A 27777-nucleotide genomic window follows, 5' to 3' on the forward strand; every position below is an offset into this window, starting at 1 on the left:
CTTATCCCATTTATAAATTAGGAAAGTGAAGCTCAGAAAGGCTGTGACTCACAGAAGGCCACCCAGCAGGCTAATGGCAGAACTGAGCCCAGAACCAGGGTCTCTTGGCTGCGAGTCCTGTGTTCTTTCCACTAGCCACGGAGCCTCTCTGGCTGAGTGATCTAACACATACTTGTACAAAAGGGACTAGTGATCACTACAGCGCTTCTGGGCCACCAACACACGAGAAATATCTCACCTCCATGAACTAAAATGATTGGCAATAATACCGACAACACTGCTTCTTTGGAAGCAGGGATCCCTCACATTTAAGAGTATTCTGACGATGGCTGAATATTCATACCAACTGCTTCAGAAGGTAGGCGGGACCTCCTCGGCGCGAGGTATCCAGGAAGGTCTCTCTTTTTCGGTTCCATGCACAGAATTTAACTAAATACAGTGTCGGTAGTTTTCCTGTGGCTGGAGATAAACGGGGTGTGTGCCCTGTGGGATGGTGTGAGGAATCAGTGAAAATAGAAGTTGAAAACAAAACAATCATTTGGAAACAATGTTCTTGACAGTCACATGTATCGTCAGGTACAGAGACCCAGGAGTTCATGCTACAAAATCCACTGTGATCCTTTGTACCTTTGCTCCGCTTACCTGAGAACTTAATCGGAACACTTGCCAAATGAAATTAAAGCCAATGATAATTCAGAGCTGGAGCTTCGGGTTTACCAGAACAGTGATTCTGACTTCATTGAGATAGCTACAGGTAATAAAAGTCAAATAGGGGTAACTGGTCTTTCTGCTGCTCAGTGGTTCGAGGTGCTTTATCTCTTCCTCAAAGACCTCTGCCAGGGCTAATTTCAGCACAGTTTTAACTGCTTTAGCACTCCTTTGGCCTTTGCAACAAGTATTTAAAGGAAATCTCAGCCTCTTCTTGGCTGGCAATATCACGAGTTTCTCCAACTTAGAAATTTACAATCCTTTAGCTGGATACACTGGATGTATCATGGAACAAAGGAGCACGTTAGCAAATTAGACAAATTTCTGTCAGGAAGCAAGTCAATTAAAAAGCCTTTCAAGTACAGAATGGTTTGGGGCTTCTATACAACTGGATATACGTCTTTTTCACAAAGTTCTAGGGCTTACAAATTCACCGGCAACGTGGAGTTTTATCATCATATTACAACTGACTTCAAGACCAATAGCTCCAAATTAAACAACAAGTGGTCCACGGAGAAACAAGGAATTTTAATTAACTTCAAAACTGTGTATTGAACTAATAGTTTATAAATCATATGAACAATAAAATTAGAGAAAGTTTGGCAAGCTAAGGCTTCAACAGTGAGCTTGCTCTGCTCTAGGAATGCCAATGATTTAACAGTGCTTAAATCCAAAACTGTCCGATTACCTTAAAGTACCAATAATGCTGTAATAAATTGATACAATAAGAATGAGGAAAAAAACTTTCTGTGGTGCTCTAGATTCTCAGATCCTGTCATCACATGGAATGTCTTCTAAGCATCCATAATGTAACAATTTTTCCTCATCCATTACAAAATGCTTTGGTAAAATAACTCTAAAAATAAAATGGGATACAATATAAAATGTAGCAATTTGCTATCCCAACTACAGGACTCTCAGCTGTATTACTAAATCTCCAAAAGGTTTCAAAGACATAAAAATAAAATGATAGAAACATGATTGATATGCACTACTTTTATTCTTTACATGAAATATCAAGGCTAATGATTGTTAACAGTATAAATTCGGTACTGGCAAAAGAAAGCATTTAAAAATTAAAACCTATTTGTATTTACAAAATTGCTTTAAAAATATCTTGAGTTTTTCAAAATAATTATTAAACAGGAATCACTTTAGATAAGATATATATTAAACCTTTAAAGTTCATTTTCTTGTGATGTATTGTACTTCTTAATCAGTTCTTCTTTTTTGTTCTATTTTCAAACTAAGTTTTAGAAACCTATAGAAAACTTGTTGGTTCCAGACTGGCGATGAAAACAGAATATAAAGGTAACATTGGAAGAAATGACACCAAATTATAACAACACAAGTGAAATAAGGCACATTTCAGATTAACAACAAACATAATCTATCTTATTGGGTACAGACCATCTCTATATGTTGCCGACTTGTACTTCCCCAGCACTTAGTACAGTGCTCTGCACACAGTAAGCACTCAATAAATACGATTAAATGAATGAATCTTGACCCAAAGCCGTGTTCATCCTTTTAAATTCAAACTGTCATCAACTTTGGATTGCTCCAAATTATGGAATTTTTCAATGACTTGCTTGTTTCAATGTCTCTTCTCCCCACTATTTAGACTTGTGAGCCTCGGGTGGGATAAGGAGTGTGTATGACCTGATAAACTTATATCTACCCCAGAGTTTACGACAGTGCTTGTCACATAGTAAGCACTTACAGAGCACAGTAATAATCATAACTGAACTGAGTGTTTTTTTCTTTACTCAATACTGCCAGCACACTGCCCACAACACATGAACTCCATCATCCTAGTACGAGTAGGGATTACGGACTTCCAGGTGCTTAATCCAGAAGGTGCCACTGATCACCAGTGAAGGTAGTCAAAGTCAAGTTCAACGCTGTGTAATTTATTACCTTTTAAATTGTTTCGGCCGTACTGTTTAGTGTTTCTGCATACAGGATAGCTAGTTTCTGCTTCCCGTTTAAGTAGAAAGTACCTATTTCAACCAAGTTAATGTAGTCATTATTTTTTGAGGGTTATTCCAATCTATTAATACACAGGTTAGAATGAACCTACAGTCAACAGCAAAATTATATAATGTTTACATAACTACACATACAATCACACTCAACACTGGATTACTGCCTAAATTACTCTGTTACTTTTAATGTGAACTTATATTCTGCTTTATAGTTGAGTAGTCAATATATTTTAACAATCTATAGTCCATCACCACCACTTTTATTTCTTATCACACCAGATTCTAGATGCACAGGTTTACTTCCAGGTTTTAAGTTGTGCTTTTCAAAGACGAAATAGCTGCTCTTTCCTGGACTTTGCTAAGGTGCTTTTTGATAAAGATGCCTTTCCAGTTGCTCTTACCCTAAAGTATCTTTAACAGCAGGGCTGGAAAATGCAGCACACAGTGCTGCAGAAAAATGTCATTCAACCCTGGCTAAGGAGATTCTCCAAGGATCCGGGCTCAAAGAAGCTAGAGGATCTGATGGGGAAGGAGAGTGTGGGGAATGGGCCCGCTGGGCATTCTCTGAAACTCACCTGAGTCTTTAGGAGCATGTGGGCAGGGGAGATCTAACACCACTTAAGCTCCCTGGAGGTTTACTGGGCTGGAAGGGTCAGTAGACCTGAACTTCTGAACTTCTCTTGGGAACCCCTAAAGAAAAATGGGGTCATCCAGCAGTTTCACAAATACTTGCACAAATCCTCAGCCGACGGCTTTAAGCCCCCAGCGCCACTGTTATGCCATCTTCGACAAGGGAGACAAGTTTTAGCACGCCTCTCTTCATGCAGTAAGTAGTACCCTAGAGGCAGAATTAAAGTAACTTTCAAAAAGTAAACACCTTACACCTACAGAGGAGCTTGGACAATGGGAGAGCCCAGCTCATTATTTTGAAATTCACTCAGGAAGGGCTCTCAAATATGAATACAGTATAATTTATAAAAAGAAAAGGTACTGATCGAAGAAACTCCAAATTTCTTTCATTTATTAAAAAAACATCGTTCAAATATTAAACACTCTTTGGGTAATCCATTCAACTGGAATAATTTGGAATAGGATATCTGGTAGCGAATTCAGGCAATGCTAGTCTTCTCATGGGAATGTATTATTACTGGAAAGAAAATACACAAGCCACATAAATCTGTCCTACATATAATGGTTACATCAGAAGTCCATATCCCTTTCTAGACTCCATTCAGATGAAGACAGAGAATCCCTATGGCTAGAAATCAGTATTACCTAAGTGAACACAAATTCTCCAACATAAACTTTAGAAAAAAATATAAAAATAGAGTTAGAAACTTTATCTTAGAATTCCCAGGCTTTCCCTTACCATGCACAGAATATCCTACAAAATTACCTAAGTACAGAAATAACTGATTATTCAACAAATGAGCTACAGTAAGTGTGCAGGATTCAACGGCTCTTGGCTTGAAGGTACTTCCTTCATAACTTTGGCCACTAATGTTGTTTTATAAACCCAAGGGGGAACACTGAAGTGCCCGTTTGTTTCCAATCTACACAGTCATGGGAAGTCTATTAATCATTTTGTCCATTTCCTCTAAGTCTAAACCACAAAGAGCCAGCATGTGTTCTGAATGATAAGTCCAGTAGAAAAATTAAGTACAACTGACCTTGTGGTTGAAATACCATACCGAGGGATTCAAATGTGTCCTCTTGATGGAATGGCAGTTTCATTGTGTGATGTTTTTACCGTTTTGTTTGTTTTTAAAGATAAGTGTCAGATTAATTTCACCATTAAAAACCTGTTATTCTTGAAAAATAAGTATCACTTGGGATTTGGTCAGTGGATGACATCGTGGGTCTCGATGTTAGGCCTTTGTCGGATGGACAGAGGAGGCAGAGGCTTCCCGTAGAAATCTTTGCAAAGAAAAAAGAAACCAAAACAGTTATCAGATTTTCAACATCACTCTTTCTCTACAACATATTATAAGAGGCAAGCATCCTGGACCCTGGGACAAAAAAAAAAAAAATGGAAGAAAGCATTCTACATCAGTTGTACCTCATAGGACCCTAGAGAATTGTGTAAGTTCTGAGAACTCTGCTACTCTCTCCAAAAGTCCTGGGGAAAGCTATTTGGCCTGGGCTTCCAAGATAGCTGTGGGCTTCCCAAGACAGATATTGAGAGGTCCCAAAGCTTAGACAAATGCCTCAGAAAAAGATGCCTAGACCCAGCTGAGGAGCGGCATCTTAACACATTATTCAACTAGGCCTCTTACTCAAAACACCTGTTAAATGACTGCTTGACTAAGTACCTTCTGTTAAACAAATGTGGTCAATTATATTTGGAAAGCTTAGCTGACTAGGGAATTATAGAGTGTACCTCCCCAGACAAGATTTCCTTTGTATTTTTTTTGCAGAACCCATTAAAAACAAATCTGGGCCTTATCTTTGTGCTCAACTTTTTCCACAAAGTCAGTCAGACACTTTGGAGGACCATAACTCTTTTCAGGTCACTTGGGATGTCCAACGGTACAATCCGGCCAAGTTGAATCTCTTAAGAGTCGAACTTTCACCCAAGGAATAATGAACACTTATTTGGGGATTTATTATCACTATTATTTATAATAATAATAATAATGATGGTGTTTTGTAAGTACTTACTATGTGCCAGGCCCTGTCCTAAGCACTGAGGTGCATATAAGCAAATTGGGTTGGACACAGTCCCTGCCCCACGTGGGGCTCACAGTTTCGGTCCCCATTCTACAGATGAGGTAACTGAGGCACAGAGAAGTGAAGTGACTTGCCCAAGGCCACAAGTGGCTGAGCTGGGATTAGAACCCATGACCTTCTGACTCCCAGCCTTGTGCTTTATCCACTAAGCCACGCTGCTTCACTTTTCAGGCAAATGCTAACACCGGTTGAACATGTAGGAAATACTTGGAAACACTTGCTTGTTCCCCGAGTCTTCTGTTTAAATGATCAGACACTGGGATCCTGGTCAATTTGTGTCTTTTCACTGCCTTATAAGCTTGAAATTAATGCCATTTTAATATGATGGACCTCTGTACAGGAAGCTATTCAGGAGTAATGATTTCTGGATACTTCTGTTACTCCTAGCAGTTTTTGCTTCTCTCTCAATTATATGTATATGTTTCAGTTAGTTGTATTTGATATCCTTTATATTTCTGTTCCCGGGTTTATGTTTATTCTGCAACTGTGAACTTCTGTTTGTTTCTTCTCTTGAATTATATAAAATTTGGGGCTGGGTTAATTTCCATAGTGTTCTACAGACCACGCCTGTATGTGTGCAAAATTTCCAGTGGAAAATTACAGTTTGGGGCCTGAATTTCTCCTAATGTGAAGTACCAACCAAACATTGCTGGGAAGAGAAGCAGCGTGGCTTAGTGGAACGAGCCCGGGCTTGGGAGTCAGAGGACGTGGGTTCCAGTCCTGGCTCTGCCACTTGTCTCCTGTGTGACCTTAGGCAAGCTGCTTAACTTCTCTGTGCCTCAGTTACCTCATCTGTAAAATGGGGATTAAGAATGTGAGCCCCACGTAGGACAACCTGATGACCTTGTATCTATCCCAGCACTCAGAACAGTGCTTGGCACATAGTAAGCGCTTAACAAATACCATTATTATTACTAACTGCACTATATAGGCAGGATTAGCATGTCTGGAACCACATACCACTTCTCCTCTCCTACCTTGTCCTTGAGTCACTGATCTCAGATACTGGCAGATAGCATTCTGGGTCTTTTCACTCAGTTAAACTCTTTATACAAAGAATGCTAAATCGCAGATAGCTTGCAAATTAGCTATGGGAAATTTCTAGGGTTACAGCTACGTTTGTCTTATGGCTATTATTACAATTTTCATTTCCTTGAGTAGCACTGAGCAAAGAAACCAAGTTATTGAGTAAACTGTCCAAATCTAAGCTCAACCACAAATTACGCTTTCAGTTTTCATCTCTGGCATAATCATTTATGCACTGTGATCCAATAATTCCCAAGATGATTCTTGAGAAAACTGAGCCTATCACTGAAAGAGGATCCAACGGAATCCACACCTGACTTCTCAGGACTTGACCATTTAATTGGATTATTCCTGCCCTTTACATCTCTTCCCTAATTTTCCAATTGGCCATTTCCCTAACAATAAACTCCATTTCAGCACTATTGTTGATCCAGGAAAAAGAGCACTGATTCAGGAGATCTGGCTAACAGTCCCCGTTGGGGCTATATCCTCAAAGGTGAAGGTCCCTTATCCAAGAACCACTTTGGGGATTTCACAAGGTGGAGAGGCCTGGCAGGAATCCGGAAAAACAGACAGCTAATGTAGGAAGCTATCAGGCCATCACTGATAGGGACGGTTGCGGTGGCTCTGGCCATTAGATAGCCCTGTTTCTCAAAAGTCTCCATAGGCAATCAATCAATCGTATTTACTGAGCGCTTACTGTGTGCAGAGCAGTGTACTAAGCACTTGGGAAGTACAAATTGGCAACATATAGAGACAGTCCCTACCCAACAGTGTGAAGGTGTCTGCCTACTTGCTTGTACTTCATTCTCAATGGGGACCATGACTGGCAGGAAGGCAACTACCACTCAGAATAAATCCTCCGTTCAGGTTCCCCGTCTTGAAGCCTCACGGCCAAAACTTGTCTTCCCATGGTGGGGGCTCCATCATTATAAATTCCACAAGTTGGAAGGGCAGGAGGAGAAGAATGAACCCAAAATCAATTATCCCAACATCTCTGGACAGAATCCTGTGGTGTATCAGGTTAAAACTGAAGACTATAAAGAAATCTGGGGGTTATGTGTGCATTGTATTTATCCATGTTCTCTTTTCCCTCCCTTAACACTAACCGATATTTTATGGTTAGGTATGCAAACATTTTTGATTATTCAATAGCAATAACTGTCATTCAAGCTACAGGTTAAAACTGAAGACTATAAAGAAATCTGGGGATTATGTGTGCATTGTATTTATCCATGTTCTCTTTTCCCTCCCTTAACACTGATATTTTATGGTTAGGTATGCACACATTTTTCATTATTCAATAGCAATAATTGTCATTCAAGCTACAGGCAGATAAGTAAATACAAAGCATGCTTACATAGAAATAGAAAAATGGTGTGTCATGAACACAAATCTACAGAAATGAAAAAGTAACAACATTTAAACATCACAAAATAAACATTTGCAAAGCTTAAATCAAGTGATTTATGAAACTCTGAAATATATTTTCTGTATCATTGTTATCTGATAATTGAAGCAATCCCAAGCAAAATCCCCCCCTACCCACCCCTGCAAAGTTCCTCAGTAGCAAAAGCAACACTATCAGAAAAACAAAATATTTTGTTTCCTCTCTAGGCAGTTACCTATCTTCAAGTGCAATGAGCTATATTTAAAACAATGTAATGTTTCAAGTCAACCTGAAATTATTTCTTCATTCTGGCTTGCTGAGTTGTACTTCATGCTTTCTAAAAGGTGAGAAATTATAGTCTTTTACTTTCTAAGGACCTGTTTGATCAAAAATGTCTACACCTAATAGTTCTCACTGCCTAACAGTCAGGATTCACAGAAACTGAATTTAGAACATTAAATTACAGGAAACTACCAAGGTTATTTACAGTCAATTCTTGTTTTAGTGATTTCCACAAAAAAACCTTTTTAATTTTGAGAACATTTTAAAATTAACCTCTCAGTGTTATAGTGAAATTAATTCTCTAGTTAAACATAAATTTAAAAATATTTTGAAAACCAAATAGCCTACTGGTTCGAGAGAAAATCCAAATTTTGGTTTCCTGGTTCTCTCCTGAATTCTGCTACGGACTTCTGTGACCTTGAAGAGTTCATTTAATATTCAGTTTTTGATTTGAAAATAGGAGAGAAAATACTTAATATGTATGCAGTACTTTCAGATCATTTGATACTACATGCTTATTACGCAGGCTTGCTTTTCATTTTAAACATTAATATATTTTCCTATTCCTTTGCCAGCCCAAGTTAAAACTAAAACTAAGTACAGGTGCACTTTTCCCACCATACACAAAGTGATTCAGAAAGAAAAAAGATATCACATGGAATTTTGTAGTGGAAAGGTGAAAAAATATATGGGAAAACAATAAAAAGGTTTGGGATTTGAAGAGTCAAAACAGGTGTTCAACTTCAACAGTAAAGTGTTAGTTTGTTGCAGTTATGAGATGTCATGCACACAAATATCAAATAATGTGCTGTTTGAATTACCATTATGACGGGTTTCACCAAGAGGCTCAAGTTTTGGAAGTCTAGTGACTTTAGGGGTTCCCCAGCCAACTAAAGGAAGACAAAAACATTTAAAAATATAACTGATCTTTCAAACAGTAGTTCTCAGAGGGGCTCTTCCCCCATCAGGATTCATTAACACTGAGGTCAAGTATAATATGGAAGCAACAGTTACAGATTAGGAACATGCCTATTTACAACAGTCACCTCTGTTCATGTTCTTCCTGCTTAAAACTAGTATATTCCAAGTTTACATGTATTTTTCATTAGAGATTTATCCGTAATAATAAAAACCTGTTTTTCGCATTCTGTCCTTGATTTATAACATATCTGTTCCCCGCAATCTTTTCTTATTGTGATGGCAAAACAGAAAGAATTAGTAGCATGCATGCAAAAAAAAAAATCTCAAAAGATAGAGGAAGATTGTCTTGCGGTCATCCACATCTTGAATCCTCACAGGGATGCCGACAGTTTGCTCATTTGTTAGAATTTTGGCCATTTGTGTGACTTAGAACACTAGGTGACCAAACCCAGCAATGAAAGCGGCTATCTCTACCATGTAACTTCTAGAATCCAGAAATGGTGTGGTCCAGAAAGCTGCACTAGTGAAGACATGTGGCAAAAATGAATGTAAATGTGTTTAGGATTTTGGCCTAAATTAGACAGCATAGTAAGTAGGTAGAGAAGTTTTCAAATTTTAAACAGGCCTAACTGAACCCCTCACCTACCATCTCAAGTCCAGGTAATTTCCAGGGAATGTATCTAATCTTTGAAACACAGCTGGGGTTAAAAAAAAAAAAGGGACATAAAAATTATCTTGTTCACCTCCCAGGAAATAAGGTTATGTGCTTGGGACAAAACTGAAAATTTTAAAAGTCAGAGTTTTAAAATTCTCCAAAAATATCTGAGAAACTCAAAATGAAACATGCAGGCTGAAAATGACTATTACACTATATTTACTAAAAAAGAGACACAATTTTCTTATTTAAAATCTTAAATAAAACAAGTGCATCTATTATATGCCACATTTACTGACCAGGGAGAGGTGGTGGAGGTGGTGTTGGAGTCTTAGCATCAGATACTTCAGTATTGACAGGTTCTACCCGATGGCTTCTTTTTAATCTCAATTTCTTTGTTTTCTTCTTATTGTTATCTAAATATAAGGACAAAAATTAAGGACCTCAAAAGGTACATTATGGTGGAGGAATAAATACCACTTTGTTTTCCTTCTTTTGCAATTTTACATTAATGAGAATTTCCATGGAGATAATCAGCAATTATTCTTAATTCAAATTCAAGATTTCAATGGTGCCACTTGACTTATATTGTTGAGCATGCAATATTCCTCCAAATGATCATGTTAAGCAAATATGACATTCATCAACAAACTCAAAAGTGCAAAAAGTCTTCCAAAATTGCCTCAAACTGTCTGAAATGAAAGGAGCAGAAAAATTCTGAGTGACAAAAAGGCGAGCAACTTATTTGTAATACTGTTCTCAAGTTGTTTTAGCGGATTCTCATTTTCAGGGTCCCTGTCAGCATGAAACTTAGAACAGATTCAGGGAAGAGAAATTCCCTTGTTTTAGGAGTTTTTAAATCCCATCCCAAGGGGCTAACTGGAGTCTAGGGTATTCTTCCTGGGTATACCTAAGACCCGTAAACTATTAAATGCTTTACAAATTTTTTTTTAAATGCCTAATTCTAAGAACAGAAACTAACGGGTCTGATTTCTTATGCTTTCCAATGGGATTCAGTATCAGATTTCTACTGGAAATAAACTCTGCTAATATCTGACTATTCACTCAGAATAACTCTTAACAACGTGGGATAGCTACTTCTAAAGGAAAAGAAAAACAACTTCGCAAAATACCAAAATATGTATGTACATATATACACATACCTGGGAAATATTATATGGCAGTTCCAATACGTCAGGCCTAGATTCATGTTGTGAAATGGATCTACCAGTGGCTAAAGTATACCAAAAATTAAACAAAGCAGCTTTGCAATGAGACAAATTAGGTGCAGATTTGTAGACTATCAACACCTTGGTTGTGACCTGCAACCAGTATCAGTAACACAGACAAACATAATACTTATAGTAAGAATTTACAGATTGCCCAAATGATTGTAGACTGTAAGCTCGATGTGGGCAGGGAATGTGTCTGTTCATTGTTGAACTGTACTCTCCCTAGGGCTTAGTACAGTACTTTGAACACAGTAAGTGCTCAGCAAATACAACTGAATGAATGAATTTGGGGCTAACAGACAAAACTAGAGAAAATATTTTACATTAGTGTTCAATACAAGAGGTAGGCAAAGTGTATTGGCAGCTTGATGATCAAATGGAGACAGAGCTCAGACAGATTAAAAAAATGAAGAATGTAGAATTTAAATATACTGTATAATAAGTATTTATTTTATTTTTCATCCTGCATTTTTTAATACGTTTGCCTCATATTGAAGAAGGTGGAAGTCTGGTATATTTGAATGTTAAGGCCAAAAGAGGTGCAACATTTTTGAGTATAACAATTTCCAACTGTTTCATCAAATGATATTTAAAAAGAATTTACAGTGTTCAAGGCACTGTACTACGTGCTTTGGAAGAATACAACATAATGAATACATACTATCTCGGCCCTCAAGGAGTTTACAATCCAGCATTTTCTTAAGGAGTATTTTGGAGAGAGATGCAATAAAAGACTTGGGAAGATCAAGCAGTTAATAAGCCACAGAAAAAAGCGTGGGCAGGCATATACTCACACTTTATGACTCAAGCACCCAAAAATCCTCCCTCATAAGGTAATGTGATAACTTGAAAGCTAGTAACCATATTAGTTGAGAGGATCTGAAGTTAAGCCACAAGATACTCAATGGCAAGTGGTTAGGAAAAGTGAGACCGTAACCTTTTAGGACAGGGCTTGCAGAGAAACTCCCTCAAATGGCATAGTCTTTGTGTCTATACTAGTCAAATAAAATTTAGAGACTATACAGAAATGCCTTTCTTGTTTCGTGTCCGATAGGAATGAAACTTAAGTGTTAGTTTTGCAATTCTCAAGAAATACATGTGCGATTGTTGAAATAGAGGCTGGAAGGATTTGGAAGTCTACTCTGCTGATACCCTTTCTGGGCAGTTGAGGAAAATGTTTGGAAACTCTCCAAAGTCACAGAACTGCACTACTAATTAATGCAGACTGAGTTTGTCAATAACAAAAAAATAGTCATGTCTTTAAAATTTAGGACAAGGCATTAACATAGGAAATGAAAAGAAAAATGCTTAAAGCTAGCATATGTACCTGGAGATTACTGACTGAATTCCACAAAGGCCAATGTAGTCCAAGAATACTGGAATTAAATTTAAATCTACAGGAAATTTTAATAAATAAAAAAGGGGGCAGGAAGGGAAGACAATACAACAGCATCATGAGCTCTCACACAAGGGTTTCCTTCACCCAGGGAGAAATGGATGAGAAAAACTGGCTACTGATGATTATCTCCTGAAGATTTCCCATGCAAATTCTGCTTTAGAGCAAGACTATCGCCTACAATGAAGCCCCGTTTAATGTAATGAAAGCACAAAGGTTCAAATAGAGCAAGTGTGAAAACATCAAATACCTTTGGAGAAAAATAATCCCACAGTTTATGAAAAAGGGACCCAAAGCAAGAAAAATGTAACATACTCAGTAACAAGTGGGTCTTTTCAAATCAGAGTTATCACCTGGGTCAAGGCAATCGGAGGACTGTTGGTCAATCTCATCTTCATTCTCCAACTGCTGTGTTAATGCCATTTTATAAGTCTCTACTAGTCCACACTCATTTATTTTTTGGCTACTACAGCTGGTATGGCTCTGTGTCTCCATTTGTTCCTGCTCAGGTTTAGGTTTCGGATGAGTGTCGTCTCCACCACTCTCCAGCGGCTGCTTTTTTTTCTCTTTTTCAGTTTTTTTTTCATTCTAACAAAAACAAAGCCTATCAGTTTGCTGTGTGTGCCGTGAGTAGCTCTAGAATATTTGAATTTTAAAACAGTGAGGGTGAAGGTGAGAAGGGAATATATTTAAACTCTTGGATCAAAAGCAGCACCTTAACATGTTTCTTGAACAGAGCAGAAAAAAGCAGACTTCGGGTATTAGACAACTTAACCCAGGAATGTGAACACTGGGATAATCCAAAAGCGATACACTTTTCTCAGATAAAAAGCACATATGAAAAACAATTACTGGCAGATAGGGACTAAGTATTTTAGTAATAAATTGGAAAAGAAATCATACATGGAAACAACTGCATATGGCAAAATTTCAGTTGAAAGTAGAGTGAAGGTTTTGCTTTTTCAAAGAAAGTTATACTCTCTCAATACTATAGTCACCTAATCAGAATTAGTACTTTAAAGATATGATACATACAATTTCACCAAATTACCATTTATTATAAACTTTATATATTTCCTATGGATCATACTTTCCTACTGGTATGCTAACTTCTCAATGTAGTAAACATGTTTGTGGAAGGATTATGGTTTTCCATCTAAGTAAATATCGCAGTGGCATGCGGCTTTTTGTATTCATTTATGCCATTTATAAGGACCCATTTGTAGAACCACACATTGAACCTTCTCAGTATTTTTGCTTCACCAAGTGAAAAACAAGAAACAAAAGCAGACACAGTACTGAATTCAAGAAGGCAAATGAAGACAGGTCACGTTACAAAGCTGATTTATCCACCTTAGTATTATAGCAAATGCTACGTGTATATCACTGAAGAACTGGTAAAGCATTAAAATTAATAGTACGTTCAGTACTACATTCTAAATACACTTAGAAAACTATTTATGGGGTATAATATGCTTAAATTATATCTGAATACTGATCTAGCAAACATTAAAATGGCAGCACCAAAATAGATGGAGAGAGGAATATACTCATATGGTAATAGATCTCAATTCTTCCTAGAAATAACATCAGATACTAGCAATGGGCGATAGGACATACTTCCTGGAAGCAATGGTCCCTTCCTGTGACCATTTTTCCTGATGAATCATCAAAAACATCAAATCCTCACAAGAGGAGATGCAGGAATAAGATTTTCATTTCACCTAGTATATAAAACAGCTTCCTGTGATCCTCTTCTCCATCTTTTCTTTGCTTAACTTTTTCTACAGTGTTTTGTGTAACTATTGATTTTAATATAAGATGCTTAGAAGCCAAGGTGACGTGTATTAGTAGTTGGACACATCCAGATATGGGGGGAAAAACAAAACAAAGCACTGCTTTGCTACAAGTGAATTGGGATGCTGAATCCAACAGAAATACTTCTTCTACATTAATCATACCTCGAGTATTACAGCAGCTATAGGCTGAAAGGGATTATTAACAATGATTGGCTCTGTTTCCACCTCAAAAGGTCTGTTTCTCCCTTCGTGTTCTGCTTCTTCTCTTTCTTGTTGTTCCCTATTATGTGGAAAATCAAGAAGAAAATTGAATCCTTCTGGAAGATAAAGAGGCCTCCAAATGAGTTCATGTTTTTATAGCATATGTAATTTCACATCACAAATATTCCACCTTTGACAGTTGCTTTTGAGTTACGATCGTTCAAACAATGGCCATTCTTATTAAAAAATGCAATGACAACATTTTCTTACATCATCTATGGAAGTACAAGCTGCTGAACATTTCTTTATCTTTATTCACATGACTATTTTTTTACCCTGACTATATCTAGACCACTTTACCTAAATACCAAGGAAGCCAGCTAATAAAATAGCCAAAACCCAAAATATTCAAAATTCCTACATCAATAAGCAGGTTTACTGAACAGCTTTTTCCCACTGAAAAACAATACAAAACACTACAAATAGCCCTATCACTCAGAAAAATGCAGCCTATGAAGGACTAATCACTTCCAACAAAATCATTATATTAGTAATACAAGAGGTGCTGCTTTTTGGCAAAAGAGGTCTCTGAAAAACAAGAAACCAAAAACAATAAAACATTACAGGTGAGGAACTTTAATATGTTATATTACTATAATTAATCCCTGATATTTAATCAAAAATTAAAGCAATCTGTAATTTAATTTGAAATAAGTTCCAATTAATTATTTGAGCTCATCCTGTAAAACCAAATTTCAAATCTATGAGCCTCATGTTCATCTATAAAAACTAAGAAAACACAAAAACTTTACTATTTTATGGAGGCTATACATGTATTTGAATCAATGAGATTTCAACACAGAAGTCAAAAAGGTCAACGTCATCTCTTTATACGTCCCTAAGAGTGGAGCATTTTCATTTATAAAGAATGCTCACAGGTCTGAGTGGAGTCAGCATAAGCATTTGAAGGATAGGTATTGTAAAAAACTTGTTTTAAATATACTATTTTTTCTAGTCTTGAAAATGCTTGGAAAATTTCTTATTGCTATTGTAGACTTCATTTTTCATGAATGAGATTTCAAACAGTTCCAAACAAAATGGGAGAGTATGGTGTCTGCCCCACAAGTGCTAAAATTTTATTAAAGCAGAAGAAAGAATTTCAAAAAAACCTTAATTGCTTGAAGTCGGGTTGCTCTGTCCTTGACAGACAGTGCAATGAAAATATATGCTAACGATGAACTAAATACGAAAGCATGAAATAACCATGATAGAGTCAAATCAAAGATTTTAGAATAAGTTCATCTATTATTATTCATTCATTCAATCATATTTAATAATAATGTTGGCGTGCTTACTAAGTGCAAAGCACTGTTCTAAGCGCTGGGGAGGTTACAAGGTGATCAGGTTGTCCCACGGGGGGCTCACAATTTTAATCCCCATTTTACAGATGAGGTAACTGAGGCACAGAGAAGTTAAGTGACTTGCCCAAAGTCACACAGCTGACAGTTGGCAGAGCTGGGATTTTTAACCCAGGACCTCTGACTCCAAAGCCCGGGCTCTTTCCACTTGAGCCATGCTGCTTCTAATGAGCAGAGCACTGTACTAAGCATTTGGGAAGTACAATTCAGCAACAAATTACTTCTAAAATTAATAATCTTAAGTCTCACTAATAGTGTATGGAGATGTTGTGGGTTTTCACCATTTAGGATCAAGGGGAGAGACATGATAACCGGAAAGATACTCCACCAATTGAGTGATTTTTCCCCAAGCCAGGCGTAGTGTTCACCTGAGGCAGATTTGCCAGGCATTAGGAAGGCATTCTTGGAGCTGTCTAGACAGTGTCCCTAGATTGAGTCTTCATTCTCCATTTCCAGAAGGACATCAATAAGTCGATCATTAATATTTATTGAGCACCTAGCGTGCACAGAGTACTGTACTAAGAACCAGGGAGAGTGGAAGCAGACTCAGTACATACGATCCCATCCTCCAAGAGCTTAAAATCTAGAGGGGGAGTCAGACACTAAAATAAATTGAGGATAAAATAAAAAAAATAGATTATAAGCCTATGTACAAGTGCTTAGGTACTTGCCGGCCTGTCACAGATTCTGTCCCTGTTCCTTGATCCTGGATATTGTCGCTGTGGGGACATTCTGCCTTTGCCTCATCCAGTTTAGCACTGCCACTACCGTACTGCAGCGGGTACTAGTCCAGGTTGACACTTTTAAGGCACGTACTGAGTTACCCTAAGCTAGAGTCATGTTTTCTGGTCTGCTCATAACTCCCCTCTGGATAATATGGAAATTGGAAACCCAATAAGAGGTCATGTTCAAGTTATTTTCGCAGTTATTTTTGTTCTACTGAAAAACGAGGTCAGAAACTATTGAAGCTGACAAAATACAACTTTGCTTAGTGTTCCACAAATCAAGAATGAACAGACTTGCTCTAACTTTTTCTTAGAAAAAATTGAAAAAATTCAACATGCCACAAGTTAACAGAAAGAACAACCCATGAGAGAATCCCAACAAAATCTCTGAGAGAAATTCTAAGAACAGTAGTACAATCTACAATCTAGAGAAGCAGCATGGCTCAATGGAAAGAGCATGGGCTCTGGAATCAGAGGTCATGGGTTCAAATCCCGGCTCCATCACTTGTCAGCTGTGTGACTTTGGGCAAGTCAATTAACTTCTCTGGGCCTCAGTTCCCTCATCTGTAAAATGGGGATTAAGACTGTGAGCCCCCTTGGGACAACCTGATCACCTTGTAACCTCCCCAGCGCTTAGAACAGTGCTTTGCACATAGTAAGCACTTACTAAATGCCATTATTATTATTACTACAATGAGAAATACCTACCCCAGTTAAATTTTGGCATTTGGTACTAGGAACATTGCAAATGTATCTGTATCTTCCAACCTTGTGTATGAATTAAAACCATAGAAAAATGGCTTCTGTCATACAAACAGAGGAAACTGAATGGACAAAAACAATAAAAAAACAATTATTCTGAAACTTTTCATCCACTTGGCATTGAGATATATTTTTAAGCAGATGCACTCCAGTACCTTTCTTCACGAAGCTTTCTCACTCGTTCAGCTCTCTCCAGTTTCTCTTGCTCCTCATAAGCTCGTTGTTCTAAAGTATCTTTCTGGATGCGCTCATTTAAGGCATCAAAATCTTTTGCAATGATGTGCAGAAGCCAATAAAGGCCTTTTCTTATGGATTTGTCAATCTTCTTTCCATAGCCCATAACTGCTGAACAAGGCTCCTGAAAACATGAAAACATTACAGTGAATTCGATGTCAGGCTTTCAAATACAAACTTACAACCACAACTTGGCAAAACAATAGTATCTAAAAAGGTGAATGAACTATACAAAATAATGCTTCAGGCAGTTAGCCACAATACAGCAGCAGCCAACAAAAATTAATGCCATGGAAAACACTTGCTACTATAACTCAAAATTTTATATTTCAAAAAATCATTGAATGGAATGTCATTTTTGGATGAAATTCTTTATGGCAAGATTTCTAGACAAGTAATGCTACTTGTAATGACAGATCTTCTGGTGGGCTGACGTTCTATCAATAATTCCAAAAATAACACTTGCAATAGAGACTCACTCCTCCAAGAGACAAAGGCTCCCAATTACGTGAATCACGAGGAAAATACAATCACTGACTCAGACGAAACAGAAATCCAAGTTCACTGAAAGAGACACCAAACAAGTGACAGGGCTCTGACTATTCTGTGAACCTGAGTTTAAGAAGTATGGTTGAGCCTATTTAACCTTGAGGGAAGCCAGTCTTTTAACTAAGTTCACAGCTAAAATGAATCTCTGCTCCTAGATCTAATCCCTCTAATGAGATAGTAGTCCTTTTTGCATTCCACTGTCAATGGGGAGAGTTGGCAAAGCTTAGAGGCTGAATGTTGTCAAGGCTTGGCATTCTTACCTCACTTCTTCCCTGGCACAGCTATCCAGGCAGTGCTCACACTGGCACTGTAGTGAACAGTTGCAACAGTGAGTACTGGCTTTTATACCCCTAAGTTATGTTCCGGATCTGATTCTAACCACCACCACCATCACTGCTTGCATCAGTGAGCATTTATCAGGCATTCATGTGTACAACGTTACTAAGCCCTTGGACCGTTTACCAAATTAGGGAAATCCATGACCCCTGCTCTTAAGGATCTCACAATACAACCCACTGATGAATTACAACGCAAAATGATAACTAAGTCCAGGCGGGTTACCTCGGTGAGAATAAAGGATTATGTGATTTGGGGGTATCTATTTTTGAAAATCTTTGCAGCCCACATGTTATAGCTTTCAGTCAGCATTTTCACAGAAAAAGATAGGAAGTCATTTGGTACTGAAGCGTGTAGAGGGATTAAATGGAATTGATGGAATCACTGTTGATGAATCACTGCTAAGTGTAGTGCCACATTTATAGTACAGCAACTTTCATAACAGGTAAAAGACACGAGAAAATACTTACTATTTGACACAGGCATTTATGTTCATTGACAAGTTTTTCCAGCGATAAGCATTCAATTACATCTGCTTCTGCCAACGCCCCTTCTTTGTCTTGCTTATTTGCCAATCTAGAAAACAGAAAATTAGACATTATTTTACAAACTACCTTAACTAAGTCAAATGTAGGATTAAAAAAAAATGATTCCACCTCAAACTCATTAATCAAGAATTCTTTTCAAAATAGCCTGCTCATTAAAAATGGTCAACTTTCAGACTCCTTGTATTAACCCACTGAACTAGAAGTAATCCACACGGAAAACATTGTTTCTTCATTCTCCATGGAACATCTGGGGAACTCTAAAGTGTAACAGAGTTCAAAAAAAAATTAATAAATGGGGAAAAAATTGGATCTATATGACTCCAAAAAATTTTAGAAGGAACTCGGTGAGAGTACAAAACCACTAGAAGTTATGATCCAAATCAATTTTGCCATCAAATATGTTGCACATATTTTCAATTATATAGTTTCTGACAAATAAATTTGGATAAAAATAGACGGACGTTTCCTGGGAAAGGATGGTATGTGTCCAAATAACATATGTGACGTTTCCTTTTCCTTTCTTTTTTTTTAATAGGATTTGTTAAGCGCTTATAATGTGCCAGGCACTGTATTCAGCACTGGGGTAGATACAAGCTAAGCAGACTGGACACAGTCCATGTTCCACATGGGGTTCAGTCTCAAACCCCATTCTGCAGATGAGGCAATGAATGGAAGCACAGATAAGTGACTTGCCCAAGGTCACACAGCAGACAGGTGGCGGCCTCAAATGAGAACCTAGGTCCTTCTGATTCCAGGTCGGTGCAGTAATCACTAAGCCATTGTCCTTGAAATTGATTCCTTTAACTTGAGTCACTGAGGCAAGTTGAAGACAATGACTTAATTTTTAGGTTAACAATATCTTTGTTAAATAAATATGAACATTTATTTATTGTGGCTCAACAACACCAAGCACAAAATGGAAGACTGATTTACAGTAGGTCAAGAAATTGAGATCCAGGAATATTAAAAAATTTTCTGGCATAATGCCTCAGTGGCAACAAGGGGCTGAAAGACTAATATTTCAATGTTCAGCCCTTGATTTATCCTACTAAACAACACTGACATTTCAAGTAGTTATTTTGTCTGATTTCAAGGGATAGATTGAAGTGTAAACCTTACATAAGAGTTTGCACACAACATGAAACAACATTTAGATACAGCCTCTTCCTGCTCACCTATTTTTCACCAGTTTTAAAAATTAATAGAAATGTATGCCATTTCCTTTCACTCAAATTTGCCTTTCTAGTCGAACCTGTGATTCCGAAGTACAAAAGCTTTATACCGATTTTGAACTTTCAAGCCTGTATCGAATACTGCAAGCAGACGGTCCTAACAAGCATTTCCTGCTATTGGCCAGCTCTAATGGAAATGATCACCTTTAAACTAAAGGGCGGCTTCCAACAGGCAGAACCAGATTCCCCAAGTGTGAAGTAAGCAATTTGCTCTTCTAATTCCACAGCCCAGTGGAGAGCCTGGCTTCCACTCCCTCTAACTTTTGAGATAGAAACTAGACAGACTTTCAATTAAACCCACTAGAGGAGAACGCATACAGAAATTGGAATGTAAACGGCAGCCTCTTTATTTAAACAACTTACTCAAACCAGTCAAGTTTTTGCTTAAAGGCAGCACTCTGGAACTGCGAGGAGAAAAACAACAGCAGGACAAGATTTCAAGGTACAGGATTTGGTTTTATTTTGAATTTTAAGCTGCAAGTAGTAACTGCCCATCAATTATAGTTGTTACAAAATTATCAAAATAATCGAACAATGTTTGTGTTGGCTAAGCTTTGGTCCTGTTACAAGTAAACACTGTGTTTACTCCTTAATATTGCTGGAGATTATAAAGCTTGATGCTTCGGGAACTTTGCCACGGATCAAAATCAAACTGATGGTAAAGGACTTGCTTTTCAGTTTCAAGGCAACGGAGTCTTGCTACGGAAAAATCGGACAGGCTCAAAACCGTGCTTGAGATAGTTTCCTACATTTAAAAAGCGTCTTGAGAATGTATATTAATATTCTGACTTCGGCTTAAGCTTTTAAATAAGTGATTTTGAAGGGTACGAATATGGGGAAAAAATGCTCAAAACGGTGCTTTGTTCTTGACAAGAAGTTTTTTTTAACCTTTGACTAGTCTACCAAAACCTTCTTGAGCATAAAGTCGCCTATGAAAACACTGGACATTTACTAAAAATATTTATCTAGATGACGAATGTACAAAATGTAATAAAAATTATTTTAATATGAAACTTGGTCAAACCTTTATTCTTGATATTGGTTAGGCTGAAGAATGTAATCCAGTGGCATAAAAGACAGCTGTCAGAATACTTGCAGTAATATCTCTAAATGTCTTTCACTTGTTTTTCCTCTGACAAGGAAAACTTTCATTATTGGTATTAAATATTCACTTTGTCTAAATTGGCTAACTTTTTTTTGAGGGCTAAATTTTCAGAATTTCTAGCAGCCTCTGGGCTTGCTAGGTAAATGGCTACACGTTTTTAAAATAACATCATCTACAAGTCCCTTGGGTAACCGAAGTCCATTAGGTAGGTAAGAAATAATAATAGGCTCTTTAAAACACCAGAGAGATATCAGACCTTTTACAATCTAAATTTAGGGCATTTAACACAGAATAAATAAAATACGCATCTGATTCATTTTTTTCAGTACTTAGTTCTTCCTTAACATGGGTTGTGTTCTTCAAAACCCTGCATTAAATATAGTGTTGTGATAGTCATTGTCTGACGTGCATACACGCACACATACAACTAGTTCTTTCAACAACACACTGTGCTGTGTCCAGACAGAACTGTGTTAGAAGGATACTCCCTAATTCCGCAATCACGTCCCAGTCAAACTACGAAGACAAAACGTGTTCCAGCAGAGTGAAGTGTAGGAGAACCACTTCAAACCTACCAAAAACTATTTGAAACAATTAATAGGTAGGTGCTGGGGTATATGTAATACACGCAGGTCAGGCACAGTCTTCGATCCACAAGAAGCTTTCAGTCTAAGGGGGAAGGAGAACAGATATTCAGTCCCCATTTTACAGAAAGCTTGGGGAAAGAGACGTTGGGTGTGAATTGTCCAGGGTCAACGGTGGACAAATGGTGGAGCAGAAATAAGAACCTAGGTCCTCTGACTCCAGGCCCATGCTCTTTGCACGACGCCATTCGGCTTCTCAAACAAAAATTAATTTGGCTTAAGATAAGCAAAACAAGGCAGGACCCCATCTGTCCTGGGGCATACCTATTTCTCTTGCTTTCTCTTTCTGAGGCACGATCAGTATAATTCCAGACTCACCAATTCCACCCCAGGAGGATGCTGAACTGTGCCACTGCCTCTTCAGTAAACAAGCAACTAGTAGCCTGGAACATCTAAACACAGAGCCCTTAATAAAATCATATAATCCCAATAAGATGTCCCTGACTAACCTCTCATTTCCCCATCCGATTCACCTTCCATTCTGTGTCACTCATGTCCTGGGATCTGGGCCCTTTAAGAGCCTTGACACTCAGCACTTTGTATACATATCCTCATACTCTACTGTTTTCCCTATCTGCAATTTATTTTATTGTCTATCTCCCCACTAGATAAGCTCCTTGAGGGTAGGGATCATGACTACCGACTCTATGGAACTGTGCTCACCGGTGCCTAATACAGTCCTCTGCACACAATAAGCACTCAATAAATACCACTGACTGATTGACTGATTGAATAGGTGCTTAATTTTCCCAGCAGTAGTAATTTTTGAGAGGTGATAGAGTCAGTTGCTCCTAATGATCAGACTTCAGGAAATAGAATCCTGCCACATGCCTTTTGGCCTTGGACAAGTCATTATTTCTCTATACCTCAGTTTTCTCATCTGTAAAATAGGGATTAAATACCTGTTCACCTTTCTATTTAGACAGTGAGCCCTATGTAAGACAGTGAATGTGTCCAACTTGATTATTTTGTATATAACCTAGAGCTTAGTATTTGGCACACAGTACGCACTTAACAAACATTACTATTTCCCATTCTTCTATCTTCTGCTAAGTGTCCAAACAGATCAGCCCTCTTTCACTTGGGCAGTGATGTGTCAGGTTTTAAAGTGAGGTTCTTATATTAATTAAAGAGCCTTCTGTGTAATTCCCTACATGAGCTCCTTCATGAAAAAGGTTGTTTATGAAAATAATTTTAATCTCCATGATGTATCAATACATTCATACAGAAAATAATTTCAATGTTCTTAGACTACGACTTGGACGATCTGAAATGAATGGCTTGCTTGCTCTTAATTTAGGGTAGATTCTTAAATCAGCTGTATGTATACTTGCTATCCTCATTTTTGTCTGCAAGGAGTTTTTCCTAAAGTACACTCCAACTTGTTGGCACTGAAACTACACCTGTTGATCAAGTGGTCTTCATTTTGCCTCAGAGAACTATAGGCCAAAATATGTTATTTTAATAGTTCTGTTTTCATATAATACCATCCAAAACATATGCCCCCCCCAAAAAAAAACCCACACATAAAAGTGCTCTGTGAAATTTAACTGATTAATTGATTAAAAACAAGATTAAACTGGATGTCAGATTGCTGACATTGATTTCTATATAAAGAACTGAAATTTAGTTCATGTTTCTGGTTAGCTGGAAAAAAAAATCAAAACTGCTCTAGCTTTATTAATGACTGAAATGAGTTGTCACTCTAATGGAACCTTGATCCAGTTCCAAAATGAAAGGTGTCTTCATCACAATTGACAAAAAGTGGCCACCCTTATAATTAGACATATTTTTTCACTGACTTCATTTCAAAAAAAAAAACCAACAACAAGAAAGCGGACAGAGTCTTATTGTTCATTTGAATAAGAACCTAATAGACCTTCAGTAAACAACTTTGCTTATTATTCAAATTCCTAACCAGGCCCGAAGTCATGAAATTAAATGGAGTACAATAGTATAACAATGAACAAAGCAGTATTTAGTGGTCATTTTCTACTAATATTTTCAAAAATTAACCACTTACAAGCATTCCCATTTTAGTCAAAGCATACAAGCACAAAGAAAATGGAAAAGTCAACATCTATGAGCATTCTGATTGGCAGACACATATCTATACCACTGATTGCACCCAGTAATAATAAATGTTATTACTACTACTGCTGAGGTCCTAGTGGGCAGAGAACTTGTCAAACAACACTATTGCATTGTACTCTCCCAACTGATTAATACAGTGCTTTATAACCAGTAAGCACTCAATAAGCAGCATGGCCTAGTAGATAGAGCATGGACCTCAGAATGAGGTCATGGATTCTAATTCCGACTCCACCATACGTCTGCTGTGTGACCTTGGGCAACTCACTTCACTTCTCTGTGCCTCAGTTACCTCATCTGTAAAATGGGGATTAAGACTATGAGCCCTATGTGGGACAGGGACTGTGTCCAACATGATTACCTTGTATCTATCCCAGTGCTTAGTACACTGCCTGGCAAATAGTAAGCACTTAACAAATGACATTATTATTCACAAATACCATTGAATGATTGATGTTCAATCAATGATTGGCTGAGAGGGCTGGAGTCCAGGTGGAATGCTCTTCCTAGTTGCCGCATCCTAACCTCCCTGAGGAAGGACTCTAAGGAGTATGGAGGGGTTAATCACTGACAGGCCTTTTTCCTCTTTCTTTTTCCTTCCCTTTGCTGCCCCAAATCCAGTTTCTGCATGAGCAAGGCAAGATAAATCCAAATCATCCACCTTTGCCCTCTCCTTCCCTGGCCCAATTGGGAGTCATCACAGCCACCCCTTCATAGACACTGTACAGAAACTTCCCATCTGCTCAGACAGCTTCCCCATGAGATCACAATGAAGAACAAGGGAATCATGCTATTCCATCCCTTTCTGTCCAGACTACCTGCCTGATAATTCCCCTTTCTCCTGAAGCAGCTCTCAGTAATTTCTTCCCTTATCCTTTAGATTAATCCCTTCCCTCCTGGAGCTTCATTGGTTTTAGTCAGTCTGCATCACCTCTCCACCTCTTCTTTTTTTCCTCCTTTTGAGACACGGGAGATTGTGGGGAATTTTCCCCCACCCCTCCAAAAACCCTAATTCAGTATATTAGTTTATACCACTACACTGAAATACTATTAAACTACATACCCAGTTTTCCTCAAATGCAGAGGGTTGCATTCTCACAACACCCTACAGTAAGGAAAAATCGGGCTGTAATGTTTTCACCGTATCCGACGATGCTAGCCTGCACACAAGGCATTTCTTCCACTGCCACGGTGACCTGTATCCAAACAAGGTTGCAGGGTTGGACAGACATTTTCCGTTTCTCTACAAGTGTTCTAGTCAAAACATGTACTGAAAATATATGTTCTGGCGGAACTGGGTGCATTTATGAAAACTTGCTAGTTGAGTCATTTTTAAAGGATAACATAGGAATTGGTCTTTCAACGTTTTTCTTTCCCCAAAGAAGACCTTACTCTTTTTGCACCTGCAGAAAAAATTGAAGGTCATTTTTTCATACCTATCTCATTTTTTTTTTTAATTGCAGGCTTGTTAAATTATCACGGGTCAACAAATGTGTTACGCTGTGCTGAACCTGATTTTCAGGTCACTTCTCTGAATTCTTAAAAGGCTATAGGATTATTTTCAAATGCCCTCCAAAATGAACTTATTGGTGCTCCTCAACTGACAGCAAGCAGCTCTGAAATATTCCCAAAGAATATCTTTAATAAATCATGTCTTCTATTGTGGGTGACATGACTGTCGTGGTTTAGTTTGTGACAAAATAGGAATGATGTAGCTGTTTGAGAAAAGGAAGTTATCTGTCTATAAATAGCCTACCTTTCCTAGGGAAACAAAATAATGACCTAACATGACTGGATCATCACAATAAATTGAATAAAGTACTTGTAGCATGCTGGCAAGTGGCAAGTGTTAATTACTTTAGCATTCATCGGACCTTATAATAGAATCTTCCAGAAGTCAGGCAGATAACATGAACATGGTTTACAAGCTTGCACACCATCACTTCTCCACTGCACTTTGGAGCCACAAAAGGACCAAAAGTGAGGCAAATTCTCAGCGCCAAGGACCAGTGTGGTTTTGCTTATCCCCACAGGGATCCCAGGTGGAATCAGAAGCTCTCCTAGCCCCTAGCCATGAGTCCAGTAGAGCCAGACACCTGTCTCGTAAAGGCTCAGCTGAGATCTTAGACTACTAAGTAGTTATTAAAGGTATTAATTGAGCACCCACTGAGTGCAATACACTGTACTTAATGTTTGGAAAGTTCAGCTGAAGAATGAGAAGCATTCTCTGTCCACAAGAGCTTAAACTGTAGACGATCACAGTGTACAAGTGCGGAGGAAGGGAATAGTTAAACAGTAGTGCTGGAGGTAGCCAATGGATTGATGTAACTTGGCTGTTGGGAGTTAACAGGAACACTCTTGCCCCTTCATATACAATGGGCTGGCTATCACTCTTCCCACCTTCAAAGTCTTAATAAAATCACATCTCCTGTAAGAGGCCTTCCCCAACTAAGCCCTCATTTAATAATAATAATAATAATAATAATAATAATAATAATAATAATAATAGTGGCATTTGTTAAGCACTTACTAGGTGCCAAGCACTGTTCTTAGCACTGGAATAGATACAAGGTAATCAGGTTATCCCACGTTGGGCTCACAGTCTTAATCCCCATTTTACAGATGAGGTAACTGAGGCCCAGAGAAGTGACTTGCCCAAAGTCACAGAGTTAAGTGGCAGAGCCGGAATTAGAACCCACGACCTCTGACTCCCAAGCCGATGCTCTTTCCACTAAGCCAGGCTGCTTCTCATTTACCCTATGCCTCTCCCTTCTGTGTCGTCCTTGCACTTTGATCTATAACCTTTAAGCACTTGATATTCACCTCACTCTCAGTCCCGCACCACTTATGTACATAACCATAACTGCTTTTAATGTCTGTCTCCCACTCTAGACTGTAAGCTCCTTGTGAAGATAGAATTTCTACCAGATCCATTGTAACTGTACTCTCCTAAGCGCTTAGTATAGTGTTGTGCACACATACAGTATGTGCTCAATAAATAAAATTGATTGATTTTTCAGGCCTAAGCCCATAGCTACTGCCACTTGCTTGGTGCTGGTGGGCCCAGACGGTAAGAACAGCACATGAGCACCAAGTTCCCTCTTCACTTTCTTTCCCTCAGTCCTTCCCACTTCCCCTCCTCCTGCTATTTTCCCCCTTTCCCTCCTCCCGTTCCTTCTACTCTACCCCTACTCATACATATATAAGCTTAGTCATTTAAATTACTGCTTTTCAAAAATTTGTAACTGCTCTTGCCGCTAAATAACAATGATAATGATGGTATTTGTTCAGCACTTACTCTGTGCCAAGCACTGTTCTAAGCGCTGGGAGGGGGCGGGGGATACAAGGTCATCAGGTTGTCCCACATGGGGCTCACAGTTTTCATTCTCATTTTACAGACGAGGGAACTGAGGCCCAGAGAAGTGAAGTGATTTGCCCAAGGTCACACAGCTCACAAGTGGCGGAGCTGGGATTTGAATCCATGACCTCTGACTCCGAAGCCCGGGCTCTTTCCACTAAGCCACAGTGCTTCTGCTAAACCTACTGTATGGTTTGCAATTTGTTCCTGCTTTTCATCCCCATTAAACTGTCAACTCCTCAGAAACAGGGGCCATGTCTTCTACATTTATTGTATCAATCCAAATGCTTAATACAGAGCCCTGCACACAGAAGACTCTCTGCAAAACTGGTGATAGTGATGCTTCTCTATTATAAACTGAGAGTAGAAGCTGCATTTATAAACTGTTCCATACCAATGCCTCCTTTAGACTACACTGTCCAAAACTTATTTATGTAACAAAATCAG

The 27777-nt window shown here is 38.2% G+C and overlaps 1 protein-coding gene across 6 annotated transcripts in view; it reads right to left on the reverse strand.

Annotated features, from left to right (window-relative positions):
* Positions 1–1689: 1689 nt before the first annotated feature.
* The window catches only part of ARL13B (ADP ribosylation factor like GTPase 13B), a 47255-nt gene continuing 21167 nt past the window's right edge, over positions 1690–27777 (reverse strand). Inside the window, exons 3-10 of one of the 6 annotated variants that reach the window (XR_005456145.1) lie at positions 18823–18928; positions 17389–17591; positions 14290–14407; positions 12682–12916; positions 10000–10116; positions 8946–9014; positions 4367–4613; positions 1690–2787 (exon numbers count right to left, since the gene is read on the reverse strand). Coding sequence is in view for 4 of the 6 variants with exons in the window: in XM_038766089.1 (XP_038622017.1) it covers positions 4537–4613; positions 8946–9014; positions 10000–10116; positions 12682–12916; positions 14290–14407; positions 17389–17591; positions 18823–18928 (925 nt within the window). In the remaining 2 variants the exon portion in view is untranslated. Of the gene's footprint in view, positions 4614–7812; positions 7849–8945; positions 9015–9999; positions 10117–12231; positions 12327–12681; positions 12917–14289; positions 14408–17388; positions 17592–18822; positions 18929–27777 lie in introns of those variants that run through there. The other 5 variants (XR_005456144.1, XM_038766087.1, XM_038766089.1 and 2 more) reach the window with 5 other exon arrangements.

The sequence above is a fragment of the Tachyglossus aculeatus genome, chromosome 24 (genome assembly GCF_015852505.1).
Source record: "Tachyglossus aculeatus isolate mTacAcu1 chromosome 24, mTacAcu1.pri, whole genome shotgun sequence".
NCBI classification, from domain to species: Eukaryota; Metazoa; Chordata; class Mammalia; order Monotremata; family Tachyglossidae; genus Tachyglossus; species Tachyglossus aculeatus.